The sequence below is a fragment of the Neovison vison genome, chromosome 9 (genome assembly GCF_020171115.1).
Source record: "Neovison vison isolate M4711 chromosome 9, ASM_NN_V1, whole genome shotgun sequence".
NCBI lineage: Eukaryota > Metazoa > Chordata > Mammalia > Carnivora > Mustelidae > Neogale > Neogale vison.
In genome coordinates, this window is record NC_058099.1 from 32,450,563 (window position 1) to 32,467,175 (window position 16,613).

At 46.7% G+C, this 16,613-nt stretch overlaps 1 protein-coding gene across 1 annotated transcript in view; it reads left to right on the top strand.

Moving 5' to 3' along the window:
- GABBR2 (gamma-aminobutyric acid type B receptor subunit 2) overlaps window positions 1-16,613 on the top strand; it is a 341,241-nt gene that overhangs the window by 286,347 nt on the left and 38,281 nt on the right. The window contains exon 13 of the mRNA XM_044265274.1: window positions 1,080-1,202. Within this exon, the coding sequence (XP_044121209.1) occupies window positions 1,080-1,202 (123 nt within the window). The remainder of the gene's footprint in view (window positions 1-1,079; window positions 1,203-16,613) is intronic.

Consider the following 16,613-nt stretch of genomic DNA (forward strand, 5'->3'; position numbering starts at 1 on the left):
CTACTGCTTGCCAGGCCCTGCTAGGTACTGCCGATGCACAAAAAAGTAAAATCGACTTCCCTTCTGTCAGGGGGTCCCCAGTTTCCTGAAGAGGATAGAATAAGAAAATATAGCATCTGGTCACTATAGCATCTGGTTGGCCCTCGAGTGTCTGAGGGTGTGGACTTTGGAGAAAGGCGGAGCTTGGTTCAAATCTGGACTTCACTTCTTCTGAACTGTATGATGCTGAGCAAGTTCCTTAGTCCCTCACGAACCTCGGTGTCTTCATCCATAAAATGGGAATTATTAGGGGTGCCTGGGTGGCTCAGTCAGTTGAGCGTTTGACTCTTGGTTCTGGCTCAGGTCAAGATCTCGGGGTCATGAGTTCAAGCCCCGTGTCGGGCTCCCACACTCAGTGTGGAGTCTAGTTGAGATCTTCTTTCTCCTCCTGCCCTCTTCCCTCTGATTCTCTGTGTATGTGTGTGTGTGTGTGTGTGTGTGTCTAAAATACATAAATCTCTTTTTTTAAGTGGGAATAATAGTAGCATCTGCCTTTATTAGAGATAATATGTGTAACCCATTCATCAGCCTAGAGGCAGGCACAGAGTACGTGCTCACTAAACATTAGCTATTCTTCTCTCTGTTCTCCTAATAGCAGTAACTGTGACTTCTCCGGCTAAGTATGTGATCAAAATGCTATAGGAGTACTTAATTCTTCTGTGGGAGTTAGAGGGGACTTCGTGGAGGAAGTAACCATAGATCTGGGCCTTTAAGGATCATTAGGAGTTTGCCAAACAGATAGAAGAGAATGTCTCAAAGAGAACCAGCACCTAGAAAGGTCTGGGGGTAGGAATTGGGGGTGGGGTGCTGACAGTCACAACAGATCCAGAAACTAGGAGTCCTCAAACCTAAATAAGTGTGTCTTGGGCGTGGTCGAGCCCAGCTCATGCAAGGCCTTGAATGCCAAGCAAAGGAGTCTGGCTGGATTTATCCTGCAGGTGATAGAGAGTCTCGGGGGGTTCTAAAACCCCTGAGCCCGCCCCTCAGCTGTGGGGAACCTCTCTCACATCTGCTGCCTTCTGGCCCTGCCCTCCCTGCAGATCATCAAGGACCAGAAGCTGCTGGTGATTGTCGGGGGCATGCTGCTGATCGACCTGTGTATCCTGATTTGCTGGCAGGCTGTGGATCCCCTGAGGAGGACAGTGGAGAGGTACAGCATGGAGGTAAGTGCCCATGGCAGCAGGAGGGGCGCCTGTGGGGACGCTGCTCCCAGACACCCCGGGAGGGACAGGTAGCACATCGCCCCGACTGGCCCAGGTGTGCTGCTTAAGAAGAAATCAAGGTCGTTCCAGGGGAGTCTTCACAGCACCACGTGGACCCACATTCCCCATCAGAAACTCCTCATTTAGTCTGGTTTCCTTCCATTTGACACACATTCCAGACAGGCCAGATAGAAAGTCTTCATTCCTGGGGGAAACAAGGTGAAAGGATTGTCTAGTGATATTAATATATGCAGAAATAAGAAATGTTGGATTATTTAAATGAGTATGTTCTCTGCACGTTGTCAAAGCCCCTATTAATAGGATCCATCCGTCCAGAAATGACATTGCGTTTCAACCTCTTTAAAGCAAGTTCCCTAAGGAATGGTACTCGGGAGTAAACATTCTGATAGCTCCTTCTGGTTACTATGAGATTTTCAAAGTGAGGAGTTGTGTTAAAATAAAGACCCTTACATAGAAGTACCTAAAATTATATGTTTTAACAGTCTTGTGTTCAGCCCTGTCCTCTACTCACTCTGGTCTTCCCAGGATGCTCCAGAGTAGGGAAGTTCAAGACCCTTTGGAAGTTGTGGTTTTGTTGCCTTGCTCTTAGGACAATTAACCTTGCCTTTGTAGGAGACGGCCAGGCTTGGATGGCATGTGCCGTGCGTCCTGATCTTACAGCGTAGCAAATTCTACCGAGAGAATCAGACTCTGCATTATTAGAGAAATCTTCTTATGGACTGTAGTGTTCAGATTCTTAAACTAATGTGGAAATGGTCGTTTTATGCCCTGGAGACAGGTATTTACCCTTCCAGACAAGATGGTTTTCTAGCAAATAAGACGCCCAGCTTCGTTTGCAGGGGAACAGATAGAGGGTTTACTCAGCGTAGTGAGAAGTCAGGAAGCCAGAGCCCAGGCAGAGAATGCCGTGCCCTGCCCACGCAGACGTACTATACTCCGTTAGGGCCGAGGTCTCTATCTCATGCCTTCCGCCTCAATTTGGGAGGAAGCAGAACTTCCGACAGGCACAACCAGTACTGGCAAGGAGGAAGGCCCAGACGCAAGCTGTAACGGTGGGCCGAGGGGGCAGGAGGTCCCTGGGGCTGCTTCCAGAGGGGAGGGGATGCCTGGTCACCACTTATGGTATACAGTTTGCAAAGGAGCTGTCCTGCCCCCCGCCCCACTCCACCCCGGGGGGGGGGTTCCATACACTGCCAGGAGTTGGAAATCCAGACAGCGTGTCGACAGGAGGAAGAACCACCGTGGCTGACTGGGCTTCTGGGCTCAGGAGAGCTGGAGGGTTGCTGATCCCAAGCCCTGATGGCAATGATGGCAACCGCAGTGACGGTGATAGCCAGCTTTGTGCATGAACTCACTGAAGCCTCCCAGTAACTGTGGCCCACATGCTACCCTTAGCCCCATTTTAGTGAAGAGGAGACAGAGGCTCTAAGAGATTATCAAAGTTACCCAAGGCTACCTAGCAGGTTAGCGGCAGCACCATAACTACCCTCTCACACGCTACGCTACCCTCCTCACCCTTCAGCACACACGGGGCTCTGCGGTTCTTAGGGGCTCTTGCCGACCCTGGCCACGGGCACAGATCTGTGCAGTGGGCAAGGCAGGGAAGCGCTTTCACTTTGTGCAGGCGAGGGCTTGGGCTGGAGCAGCGGCCAGACTGAGGACCCAGGATATCAGGGATGAGAAAGCGAGTTAGGCAGAGCCAGCCAGAAGACCTGGAGCTGGGCAGAAGGACCAAGGCCGGACCTGTCCTCCACTCAAGGCTAAGGTGGAGGCCAAGTACGCTCCGGGGTTCCCCCACGCTCTGGCTGTGGCATGGAGGGGCTGTAGGGCTGGTGTCAGCCCAAGTCAGGAGACTTGGGAAGGGGACCCGGGAAGCCGGTCCTCTGGACCCTTTAAAGAAGATCAACCTTGTGCAGTCGGATTAGAGTAAGCGACAGTTTGCTGCTGCTGACCGTCCATACCTTTCTTCCCATCCTTTCTGAAATAAGTACCGAGGCTCTCTGTGGCTTGTGTGGAGAAACCTACGCCATGTCCGACCTTCCAGAGCAAGGGGTCTCAAATGGAGGAGTGGGGAGAAATGCCTCACTGCATACATAGGTGAGGAGACGGAGTCTGGGGAGGGGGTGTTCCTGCTCAGGGACATCCAGACTTTCCAAGGTGGGGCCTGGAGGAGGACCAACTCCCTGGCTCTTGGCCCAGACCCTCCAGCTCGGTTTCCCTCCAGGTATCTGCTGAGATGTCTCTGTGAACCTTTTCTGGCCTGCTCCTCTTTTCCTCCTCTTATTTTTAGGGTTGCCTTGTCATTCTGTTGCCATGGCAGCAGAACCCTTTGATTTGTCGACCCGCAGCCCTGTCGGCTTATTGCCGTTCTCCCGCCAAATAGCACCAGGCAGCGGGTTGATTTCTCTCCGACCTGCCTCTGTCAGACACAGCGTGGTGGCCGAACAGTGTGCCAGGCGGTGGGCTGTCCTAAACTGTCCTTCAAGGGGATGTTTTTTCCAGGACCCTCAGTGAGAGAAAAAGTCTCTGCTTGGGGGCGAAGCAATCAAAGACCTTTGTGGTCTGTCCCCCCCCCCCCAACACCCCCCATCGACCTTGGACACCTTCCCTTGCTCTGGACACTCTGGATGCTCTGAACATCTCAGGATTCTAGTCATAGCCCTTGCTCTATGTCATGATTTCAGGCTTTTGCCCATGCTGTTTCCCCTTCTAGAATGTTCTCTGACAAGCAGATGAACCTCAGTTCCAGGGCCCTGGGTTATCTCTCCAGGGATGTGTCTCTGAGTTCTCTGGTTCCACCAAATTTAAGCTCCTGCTCCTCCCCACTCCTGGGACTGGCTTCCCGACACTCCTCTGTCAGGACACTTAGCGTGCTGTTCAGCTCTGCTGTGGGCCTCCCTGCCCCGGCCCTCACTGGACTGCCAGCTTCTCCAGGACAAAGCCACGTCCCAGAGACACGCGCCCTCCACACACACACACTGCCCAGCCAGCACCCCTGCCCACATCTTCCACTGGCGAGAGAGAAGTAAGCACCGGAGCCATGGCCACTGAGCTCATGGCGCCCACCGGCTAGTTGGGGGCAGCTAGTAAACACACACATGACCAAGCAGGAGCACTTCAGATCATGTTGATTTTGTTAGCGGTTAGAAGTAAACAGGATGAAGAGTTGGCAAATAACGGGGAGGACCGGCGGAGGAGATTCTCCCAGCAAGAGTATGTGCGGGTGTCCAGAGAATGAAAACCTGGTTCTGTGGTCCTACTAGAGACATCCCAGCTCCGCGCCTTATTCATTTCCATGCGAACAGTATTTATAGGGCACTTGTTACATGCCAGACGCTATTCTCAATGTATGATATGTATCATTTTTTAACTGTGTACTTAATAGACTTTGTTGCTTAGAGCAGTTTTTGGTTGACAGGAAAAATTAACAGAAAGCACAAAGAGTTCCCATATATACCCCACCCCACACCCCACAGTTTCTTCTATTATTAGCATCTCGCGCTGTGGAGTGTATTTGTTACAATTGCTGAACCAATATTGATTCATTATTATTTACTAAAATCTGTAATTATGGTTAGGTGGGGTTCACTCTTTGTGTTGCACGTTCCATAGGTTTTGCCAAATGCAAAAGTCATGCATCTGCCATTACAGGGCGTACAGAAGGGTTTCACTGTCCTAAATGCCCTTAGTAGTCTGCCAGCCCCTGGAAACCACTGATCTTTCTGTTGTCACCATAGTTTTGCCTTTTCCAGAATATCATGTAGTTGGAATCATATGGTAGGTAGCCCTTTCAGATGGGTGTCTTCAACTTAGCAACACAAATTTAAGGTTCCTCCATGTCTTTTCATGGCATGGTCACTCATTGCTTTATCACTGAATCATATTCCTTTGTATGGATGTACCACAACTTATTTGCCCATCAGAGGACATCTTGGTTGCCTCCAAGTTTGAGCAATCATGAATAAAGCTGCTATAAGCATTTTTATGTAGGGTTTTGTGTGGACATAAGTTTTGAGGTCATTTGGGTAAACACCTAAGAGCATGATCGCTGGTTCATATGCAAAATCTATGTGTAGCTTTGTAAGAAACTGCCAAACTGTCTTGCAAAATGGCTGGACCGTTTTGCATTCCCATCAGCAATGGATAAGAATTTCTGTTTCTCTACATCCTCCTCAACATTTGGTGTTGTCAGTGTTTTGGATTTTAGCTGTTCTGTAGGTACGAGGTGATATCACATTTTTATTTTTATTCACATTTCCTTAATGATGTGTTATGTGGCACATCTTTTCATGTGCTTATTTGCCACCTGCATATCTTCTTTAGCGAAGTGTCTGTTTAGGTCTTTTACTTGCTTTTTAATGAGATTGTCTTCTTATTGTTGAGTTTTTAAAGTTTTTTGTATATTTTAGATGCCCGTCTTTTATCAGATATGTTTTGTGAATCTTTGCTCTCAGTCTGTATCTTGTTTTTTCATTCTTTTAACAGGGTGTTTTGCAAAACACAAATTGTTTACTTTAATTAAGTCCAACCTATATTTTTTCTTCCATTGAGCGTGTTTTCAGTATTGCATCTAAATACTTATTGCCAAGCTCAAGGTCACCTAGATTTTCTCCTGTTATCTTTCAGAAGTTTTATAGTTTTGCATTTTACATTCAGGTCTATGGTCCATTTTGAGTTACTTTAATGAAAAGATACAAGGTCATTTTCTAGATTCATTTTTATGCATGTGAATGTCTCATTTTTCTAGCACCATTTATCAAAAATACTATTCTTTCTCCATTGCCTTTGTGTCTTTGTCATAGATCAGTTGACTATATTTGTATGGGTCTATTTCTGGACTCTCTATTCTATTCCATTCAACTATTTGTCTGTTCTTTTGCCAATACCACATTGTTCCGATTACTATAGGTTTATAGTAAGTCTGGAAGTCAAATCGCTTTCCAACTTTATTCTTCTTCAATATTGTATTGGCTATTCTGGGTCTTTTGCCTCTCCACATAAACTTTAGAATCAGGTTGTTAACATCCACAAAGTGCCTTGCTGGGATTTTGTTTGGGATTGTGTTGAATCTGTAGACCAATTTGAACAGGATGGATATCTTAACAATATTGAATCTTCCATGAATATGGAACATCTCCTCATTTGTTTAGGTATTCTCTGATTTCTTTTATCAGAGTTTTATAGATTTCCTCTCATAGATCTTAAACATATTTTGCTAGATTTATACCTAAGTATTCTATTTTGCTTTTAGTAAAAATGCAAATGGTGTTGTATCTTTCATTTCAAACTCCAGTTGCTCATATCTGGCATATCGGAAAGCAGGTGACTTTTGTATACTAACCTATATCCTACAGCCTTGCTGTATAATTGTTTATTAGCTCCAGGAGGAGATAATTTGTTGACTCTTTGGAACTTTCTACCTAAACAATCATGTCAACTGCAAGCAAACCATTTATTTCTTCCTTCCCATCCGCATACTTTTTATTTCTTTTTTGTCTAATATTTGTATTAGCTAGGGCTCCAAGTACAATGTTGAATAGGAACGGTGAGGAGACGTTCCAACCTTATTCCTAGAGGGAAAGCACCTAGTTTCTCACTATATTAATGATGTTGATATATTATTTTTTTTTCTTAAAGAGAGTGTACGTGTGTATGTGTATGTGTGTGTGAGAGAGATACTTTGAAATAGTTCTGCTGGCCAAAGCCAAGAGTGCCTTTGGGGAGGTGACAGGAAAGACAAATGAAGATGTGGTCAGAGCCTGATCATTAGGGACATTATGTGCTAAACAGAGGAGTTTAAACGTCAAAATTAAAGACATTCAATCAGGGAAGTGACATGATCAGGTTTGCCCTGGCTGCAGAGTGAGAACAGATGGAGGGGTGAGGCTGGAGGCCCAGAGATGGCTCAGAGATGGTTTTTGCTATAATCCAGGCAGGAGCTGACGGTGACCTAACGCAGGGCAGTTGCAGTGGGAACAGGGAGAAGTGGGTGGCTTTGAGAGAGATTAAGGAAGCAGATATGACAAGCCTTGATGATTGATTGACTCTAAAGGGTGGGACAGGGAACCAGCAAGGGCAATGCGGGTGGTGGATGGCAGACCTGTTCACTGAGGCAAGGTGCAGAGTAAGGAGCAGGTTCGGGAGGGAATGTGAGGGTCTCACTTCTGGGCAGAGAGGCTCAAAAGATGCAACACGGAGTCATGGGGCATAAAGGAGTAGTTTGTCCAGTAGACTGAGATGGGGGTGGAGGGCAATGAACACATCGAGGATGGGAGCCATGGGAGTGAGAGTCACCCAGGGAGTGGGTGCAGTAAGGAGTGAAGACGTCCTGACTAGAGCCTGAGCACCCACAAAGCCCTGATGGGACAGAAGCCTGGGGAGGGAATTTCGAGGTAGTGGTCAGGAAGGAAGGAAGGAGCCAGGGGAGAGAGCTGCCTATGCACAGGGGGCATTTGAAGGAGGGAGAGCTCCCTGAGACAAATGCTGCAGACCAAGGTGAGGAATGACAGGTCCCCCCTCCCCGACTTGGCCCCAGGCTTAGTGCTCCCACATTGCATCTCAGCCCTCCCTTCCTCTGCCTTACAGCATCTGATGGGAAGATTGGCCGTTTCTGCATTTCAGATAGAGCAGGTGTGGGTAAATCTGCCAAGTATGCGAAAAGGGTTTTTTTTAACTATGATGTGTATTCTCAAGAAAAAGGGGAAAGACTCGTTTTTGAATACTAGTTTACTAGTGGTGATGGTGAGTGGGTGTAATATCCATGGGTCTGGAGTTCAGGGAGATGTGGAAGCCTGAGATGGGAACTTGGACGTGGTCAACATATAAATGGCATTGGAAACCTGGACGAGAGGACGGAGACAGTGCTGGGATAGAGGGTGGGGCTTACAGATGGAAAAGAGAAGGGGACCAAGGACAGACCCTCAATTGCTCCAGGGTTTGGACATCAGGAAGGTAGGAGCAAAGGACCTAGAAGGAGAAGCCACCAAGATAGGAAGAAAACCAGATGAGTCTGGTGTCTAAGACACCAAGTGAAGAAAGTGTTTCAAGAGGAAGTTTTGATCAAGTATGTCAAAGGCTGCTTTTTGATCAAGTAACATGAAAACCAAGAATTGACCCTAAGTGTATTCATACACACACACCCATAGGGGATTTTTTTCTTTTAAGGAAAATAATTTGAGATAATTTACCCTTAAAGTAAAAGCAGGATATACTAAATGGTGTGAAGATAGACTTTACATCTAGTGGAAAGGTTGTTCGTTTTTTCCCCAAACCTGCCTTCTACACCAGGCCACCTCTTAGCCTTCCGCTTGACCACTCTGAAATGATTTTGAAGGGAAGAGAAAATGGCGGACAGCACTAGAGGTTGCTGAGCATTGAACACCCCACAGAGCCTCAGGGCAGCCACTGGGGCGCATCCTGAGAGCACCTGCCCTCCCTAAAGACATCCCCCACCTGCTCCCAGGCAGGTTGCAACAAGAAACAGAATCACGTGCAGTCCAGTCACCCATGGGAGCCATGTGTGTGGCGTTTATTTATGGATATGGTGAAAGGCTATCTCCACAGGCTGCAAGCAGCCTCCTTCGAGAATTCCCAGCACCTGGGTTCTGTGGTTTTCTGGCCTTTGGGGCAGTAATCAAGGTAAGGGCAGTCTGGAACAGAGGGGTATTTCAAACTTCCCTCCACGTTCCATGCATTTACCATCCTTTTTGCAGAAGCAAACCAGGGCTTTCAAAGTCATAGACTACACTTGGCTTTGAAACTGGTGGCTTATTCCAGTATGTTTCTATGGCAACGGATATTGGAAGAGGCAAATACATAGAGTTTTAAATAATTTTAACTCTTATCTTCTACCTCCCTCCATAGTTGCTCTGAAAAAAAAAAAAATCCAATCACAGAGCACATACTTTCTGAAAACATCTGGTATCCTTATAAAGCTTGTCCAAGTTCCATCTCACTCTATTCATTTTTAAATAAAGAGATAGCAGAATGACCAGGGTGAGGGTAGTGCTAAGACTCGGGGTCCACTCTGCTCTGTGGGCTGCTCACAGGTGGCCTGGTGGTCCAGAGCTTCGATGCACAAGGTCACGTTCCAAGTGCTGTGTCATCAGTGTCAGCCCTGGACCGTGCGACAGGTTTTTATCATCCCTAGTCATCCATGGGGTCCTGGATGGCTGGGCTGGGGCCCTGGCCAAATGCGGACCAACTCCAGGCAGGGGAGTGGGACACCCCACAAGGACCTCTGGCAGAGTCTGCTAGCTGAGGTCTGCCCCAGTTGGCCTGACTACTCCCCGGAGACACCTAGAGCCTCTGAGCTTCTGGCAAAGTCATTCTCCCGGTTCAAGTCCTCCCATCAGCTAGAGGACGAAGCCCACACTCCTTAGCGGGCCAGGAGGTTCTGACTGCACTTGCCTCCCTGTCTGTGACCCCCTCCTCACTCCTTGAGCTCAGCTACCCTGAAGGATCGGCCTTCCTCCACTCCCTCACGCTCTCTCTTCCCCCACACCTTTGTACGGGCTGTCCTCTTTACCCAGAGCATGCTCCTAACCGCCCCAAAATGCCATCTTCATGCAAAAGTTTCCTATTTGACCTTCAAGAAGCAGCTCAAAAGCATCCTCTCCAGGACCCTTTGGAACATGTGGACCGCCTTGGGTATGTCTGCCTAGGCCCCTTCCCCTCTTTGCCCTCTCATTCCAGTCACAACACTGGTAACTGACTGTGCACCTTGGCCCCCCAGGTCTGTGACCTCCTCGGAGGGCAAGGCCATCTGTGTGTCCCCAGCACCCACTCACTGGCAGGGCCTGGCTCAGAGTAAGTACTCGGTAAATATTTATTGAATAAATTGTTTCCTCCACCTGGAACTCTCTCCCCATGCCTCCGGATGTCCAAATTCAACCCATCTGTCTGGGCCCATTAAGCCGGCTTCTCCGAGAAATGTCTTCGCCGAGTTGCAATTTAATTTAATACTACACCCTCACCTTTTATCCTGGGCCCACTTATGGGGCTAAAGCTGCCAATTGAAGAATGATTCAGCATCTTTTCTAAAGAACTGTTGTTCGGTTTGTAACTTAGTGCCCCTGAGTTGAAGATCCACAGCCTAGATCCTCACGGAATATACCGCCAGGAAATGGGCTGTGCTCCCCGCCGTGAACTTCTATCTACTTCCTTCCTTCGATCAGGCAGTTTGTAAGTGAATAAGCCGCTCCGTTTTCTTTTTAACCTTGGCTGCCAGAAAGTAGGAGCCAGATTCAACACTCCGGAGGCAATAACCATCTTATCTCGGGTTCCTGGAGGATTATCTCGCTTTCTGATCGTGTGTCTTTATTTTTAACTGTCCTGTTGTGTTTAGGCTTTTATTGTGTGCTGCCTCAGGCCCTTTGGGAGAGCAGGCAAGGTGTAAATTCCATATTAAGTTATTAAAATGAGAATGCCGGGCAAGATTTAATTGGAATAATATGCGAGCGAGACATTTAAGGATGTCCAGAGATACTCGCCTTCTGGCGTGGGTCCCAGCAAGGCCCCGGCTGCAGTCAGCACTGTGGGCCCCATGTGTGGACAGACGGGCTCTGCCGGCCGTCGGCACATTTCTGGAACATCTTGTATCATCAGAAGGCATCTTAGATATGTGAGAGATTAGTTTCTTTCCTCTTCCTTGTTGGCTTCCCTTTTGCCTTCAGGAAGCACAGCCGTGAGGCTAGAAATTCTCTGGTCCTTCCTGGACCAGACGCTGCTCTCCAGGGGGGGATGATCTGTTTACTAGAAATTCTCAAGTACTGGAGCAGAAGGGCTAGAAAATTCTCAGGGATACTGTTGTCTTCTGACCACTGTGTGTCTTGGTAAAACCATTCCAGGTCTTGAGCAAAAGGAGCCTTTAGATTTTGATGATTTTTTTTCCCAACCCCACACATCCGTGTCGGCAGAAACATCGGCTGGGGTGCCCACAGAGACCTTCCCTCTTTTTAGGGGGGAAAATTCCAAACAGCTTACTCTTCGTAAACTATGTGTCATTGGGGTGTTCCCTCGGCATTTATAGGATAGGGGTAGGGGGCACTGTCTGCCATGCTCAGCCTCCCTTAAGGACTCCATAGCCAGGTGGGCAAGATTAGCTCCACACAGAGAGACACACACAGGGGGAGTTGTCGTCGACGGCATCTTCTCTCTGACACAGGCCCCCAGATTCTCAGTTTGAAGTTTAAGTGACAGTGCTGAGAGACTGGGCTTCCTTTTCTAAAGTAGGAGCCAGGATTGAATTTGGATTTAATGTGCCTCAGAGGATGAAAAAGTTAGAGAGAACCTGTATCAGGGTGTGCGAGGTTTTGCTGTGGTAGGAGAAAAAAGAACAGAAAACTCTGGACTGGAAATAGTAAGCGCTTGTCCATCAAGGACTAACTCCAGCTTCTCCCATAGTGTCCAAACCCTAGGACGCAGCTGGTGGGGCCGTTTGTGTGGCAAAGGGAAAGCGTACATGGTAAAGCGTGCCCTTACATTGAAAGCTCCCACTCCCACAGCATCGCATGTCATTTCCACGCATGTTTTAGTGGGAAGAACATGTTAACAGCGAATGCCTGAGTTCAGTGGGGCAGGGCAAAGCAGTCCCGCTATGTGCCCATGGGAGGGAGGACCAGGTGCTGATGTACAGGGTTCTCTATAGATAGTACAGTGACGGTAGCACATTCTATATGCATGAGTCTAGCACATTCCATCTAACTTCCTATCGCTGTCACAAATACTGCCCCGTCCTAGAATGTGAGCTCTGCAAGGACGTGGCGGGAGGAAACGTTGTCTTTTATTCACTGCCAGATCCCCAGCACCTGGAAAAGCACCCGGCACATAGTACCCAATAAATAATAGTAATTAAATAATGGAATGAACTCAGCCTTAGAGAAACCACATTAGGACGTCAGTGGGATATTCTCTGAAAGGTATTGTACTAATCCTGCAGACTCTAGGACCAAACCCTTTCCTAACCCATCCCTCTGTCCACCTCCACTGCTACCACCAAATTCCAAAGTACCATCATGCTCAGTATCTGGCCTCCCAGAAGGGGGCGCTATGAGGCAAAGCCGCCCAAGAGATGGGATTAAGTGGAAGAACCCTTAGGGTGGAAGGCACGGAATTGTTTATTTTTCTTTTCCCGAGTTTCTAAGCAGGCTCCCTGCTCCCACTCATTGTTACTTGCGAGCCATTCTCCACACCAGAGAGAATCATTTTTGGTGGTTTATTCTGAGATGTAATTCAGATGCCATAAAATTCGGTTTTAAAATGTATTCCATGGGGACTTTTCATACATTCAGAAGACTGGGCGGACATCCCCACTCTCTGATTCCAGAACTATTTCATCATCCCCAGAATAAACCCCTCTCCTTCGGCCCATCATCCCAGAGTTCCCATTCCCTCCAGCCCCTGGCAACCAGGAATCTGCTTTCCATTTCATGGATTTGCCTGGTCTGGACACGTCCCATCAGTGGGATGGTACAACATGCATCCTTTGGGGTCTGGCTCCTTTCACTTGGCATAAAGTTGTTTAGGTTTCTCCATGTTGTAACACAGATACACGCTCACTCCTTTTATAACTGAATAATATTCCCTTATATGGATATACCACATTTACTTGTCCATTCATCAGTTAACGATATTTTAGTTCTTCCCACATTTTGGCTATTAGAAATATTGCTGAGCATTCATATACATGTTTTTATTTTTAAATTTTTATTTTATTTATTTGAGAAAGAGAGAGAGAGAGCATGACAGGGGAGAAGGTCAGAGGGAGAAGCAGACTCCCTACGGAGCTGGGAGCCCGATGTGGGACTTGATGCCAGGACTCCAGGATCATGACCTGAGCCGAAGGCAGTTGCTTAACAAACTGAGCCACCCAGGTGCCCCCATATACAGATTTTTGTGTGAACATATGCTTTTAGTTCTCTTGGATACACACACATACACAGTAGAATTGCTGGGTCATATAAATTGCTGCTTAAATTTTTTAGGAACACAGTGGCTGCACCACTTTACATTCTCAGCAATGTATGAGGGTTTCATTTTCTCCACATTATTGCCAAAAATTGTATTCATCTGCCCTTTGAGTATAACTATCCTGTTGGGTATGAAGGGATATCTCATTGGGGTTTTGAAGAGAATTATTATCAAATAACTAATCAGGTGCATGTTGGCCATTTGCATGTCTCCTTTGAAGAAATAAATCTTCAAGTTCTTTGCCCATTTTTGATGATTTGTCTTCTCGTTATTGATTTGTAGGTGTTCTTTATGTCTTCTGGATATTACTAGATCCTTATCAGATATATAATTTGGGAATATTTTCTCCCGTTCTGTGGGCTGTCATTTCACTTTCTCAGTGCTGTCCTGTGACATGCAAAACATTTTAAAATTTTGATGACATTCAGTTTATTTATATATTCTTTGGTTATTTGTACTTTAGATACCATAACTCAGAAACCATTGCCTGATCTGGAGTCATGAAGATTATTACATTCACTTTTTTCCTAAGAGTTTTATAGTATTTGTTTTACATTTAGGCATTCTGTCAAGGTGTTGTTGTTGTTGTTTTTCATTCTATGTTTTGAGTTAAGTTTTTATACTGTGTGAGGTAACAGTACAAATTTTTTCTTTTGCATGAAGATACCTAGTTGTCCAAAAACAATTTGTTGAAAAGAATATTCTTTCCCCCATTGAATAGTCTTCTAACCCCTAAACAAAATCAATTCACCATGGATGTATGGGTTATTTCTGGGTTCTCAGTTTTATTCCATCCATCTACATGTCTGTCCTTACGCCAGTACCACACTGATTGATTATTGTCACTTATGGTAAGCTTTGAAATTGGGAAGCGTAAGTCCTGCGACTTCATTATTCTCTTCTAAGACTCTTTTGGCTATTCGGGGTCCCTTGATTCCATTAGAATTATAGGATCAATTTTTGTTTGCAAAAGAGACCACGAAGATTTTCATAAGAGTTGCATTGAATTTACAGATAGATTTGGGAAGTATTGACACATTAGCTAATTAACAGGCCACACATGGCCCCCCAACATTCTGTCTCACCTCATCCTGCTTTTCCAGCACATTATTTATCGCTCACTCTCTCCTCTGTTTTGTTTTCCTCCACTAGAATGTGAGCTCCATGAAATCGGGCCCTTGCCTATCTTGCTCAGGGCTCTACCTAAAAGCCTAGCATAGGGCCTTGCAGGTACATAGTAGATGCTTAATAAATGTTGATTGAATGGAAACATGAATGATGAGGAAAGGAATGCATGAATGAATGAATGGTCATGCCCCCCTGACATGCCTCTTTTCAGCTTTGCAACCTCTTGACCAGGTCATGTGGTTGCTCAGCTCCTGGCTTAAATTATTGGGTAAATAAGTTGATACTGACAAGAAAAATAAGTACAATTTTAAAGGTGGGGGAGGAAGATCTTTCAATGGTCTTAAAGATAGGCTACATTTGTGGTTCTCCATCCTAGCTGCATTGCCCAGAAAAGATCTTTTTTAAAAATACTAGTGCTCAGGGCACACTCCCCAGAAAATCAGAATCGCCAAAGGTGCTGGGACTTTTTTTTTTTTTTAAGTTGTCCCAGGTTTTATTGTGTGGCCAGGTTTGAAACCTTCCAGACTAGCCCCTCACCAGTCTCTAGGAAGGGTCCAGGATGACCCTGTGAATGCCAGAGTTAGATAAAGCCTCAGGACAATATAGTTAAGGCTAAAAAGGAAAGAGAAGAAAAAGCTGAATCCAGAAGACCTAAAGTCCAGCTGGTCCCCTCCCAAGCCCCACTGTGCCCCCCCAGCTACAGGATGCGACGTTGACAAAGGACAGGCAGACTCAGAGCGCCACCTGGGAAGGCACACATCTGTGAACCCCACAGCTGAATGAGCTTCTCCAGTCTCATGATTTTCTGAAAATCCTTCATCATCATGCAAATAATTCTTTCCCCCGTGGAAGAGAGAGAGCAAGGAATAGGAAGAAGGAAAAGTTGCGAGATTTCTATTTCTGCCATATTTTCCATCGCAGTTGAGAGGCAGGTGAGCAAGTTCCAGACCAAAACTTTAGGCAGGTTAAAAAAAAAAAAAATGTGCCTTGCAGTCACAGGGAGCCACCAACCACAGAAACCAACAGGAAGGCAAAGGCCAAGGGGACCATAGTGTCTGGGCAGCTTGGCACTCACAGTGGCTCTGAAACGGACCCATCGGCCACTTGGCGGGTGTTTTATTTTTGGCCTTTGGTGGACCTGAAGTTTCTCTCTAAAGCAACAGTGGGTTAAACTTCATGTGCTGAGTCATTTTGACCTTGACACAGGCTGGAACACTTCCTGTGACCCCAGGATGCTCAGTGCAGTTCAGAGGACGCTGACATAGACGGTGAGCCCCTCCCAAGAGCTGGGGGGAAACAACATAATCTCAGCTCCTGCCCCATTCTCAGCGCGCAGCCCACACACTGTCCTGCCCTTCTGTGTACAGGGACCCTGACCCCAGGTCTGTCCCACTTGGGCACAGGCACTCACAGTTTGCAAACACAATACTGTAATGACAACAGGGCCTCACATCTCCATGGCATGGCACAGCTCACAACACAGCTGGACATCCCCATTTTAGAGATGAGGAAACCAAGGCTGGAGAGGTGAACTGAGCAGCCCCAGATGACATTGCCACATACTGCACCTGTCCATAGCCAGGGCCATGTGGTGTCAGGGGGCATGGGATCTCTTCTGCCAAAATGGGCCTGTTGTTTTCTGGATCTTCCTGCTTCCCCCACCATCAACCCCCGCACCGCCGCCGCCACTAGCATCAGTCCTGTGTTTTATTGGTTTTATTTTAAAGGAATATTTTCTTCATTGATGGTTTTGAAATTATTAGCATCCATTGTGCATGGTGTTCTCTTATAAATGTTTAAATCTCTCTTACATCTGTGAATTGTTTCATGAGTGTGGAGCACTTGTGAGCAGATGTTCAAACCCAGCAAACGGAGATCTGAGAGCATTGTCTCCCAGTCCGCCTTCGTGCAGGATTCCGACTAAGCTGTGTTGTCTTGGTAATCACAAGAGCAAAAACAGTAACACCAGCAGCTCGTGGCGAGTGCAGACTATGTGCTAGGCACTGTTTCAGATGCTTTACTTTGCCAGCCCATTTAATCCTCACACCACGCCCAGGCAGCTCTCACCATTATATTCTGATGAGAAAACTGAGGCACAGAGGGGTTAAGCGATTAGCCCAGCATCACACAGCAGGTAAGTATATAGTGTATGGCCCATAATGGTTAAACAGATGGACTCTGGAATTAGGCTTAGCTTCAAAACCCGGCTAAACCCCATAGGTGTGAGGTTAGGGAAGTGCACTGGGTGAAATT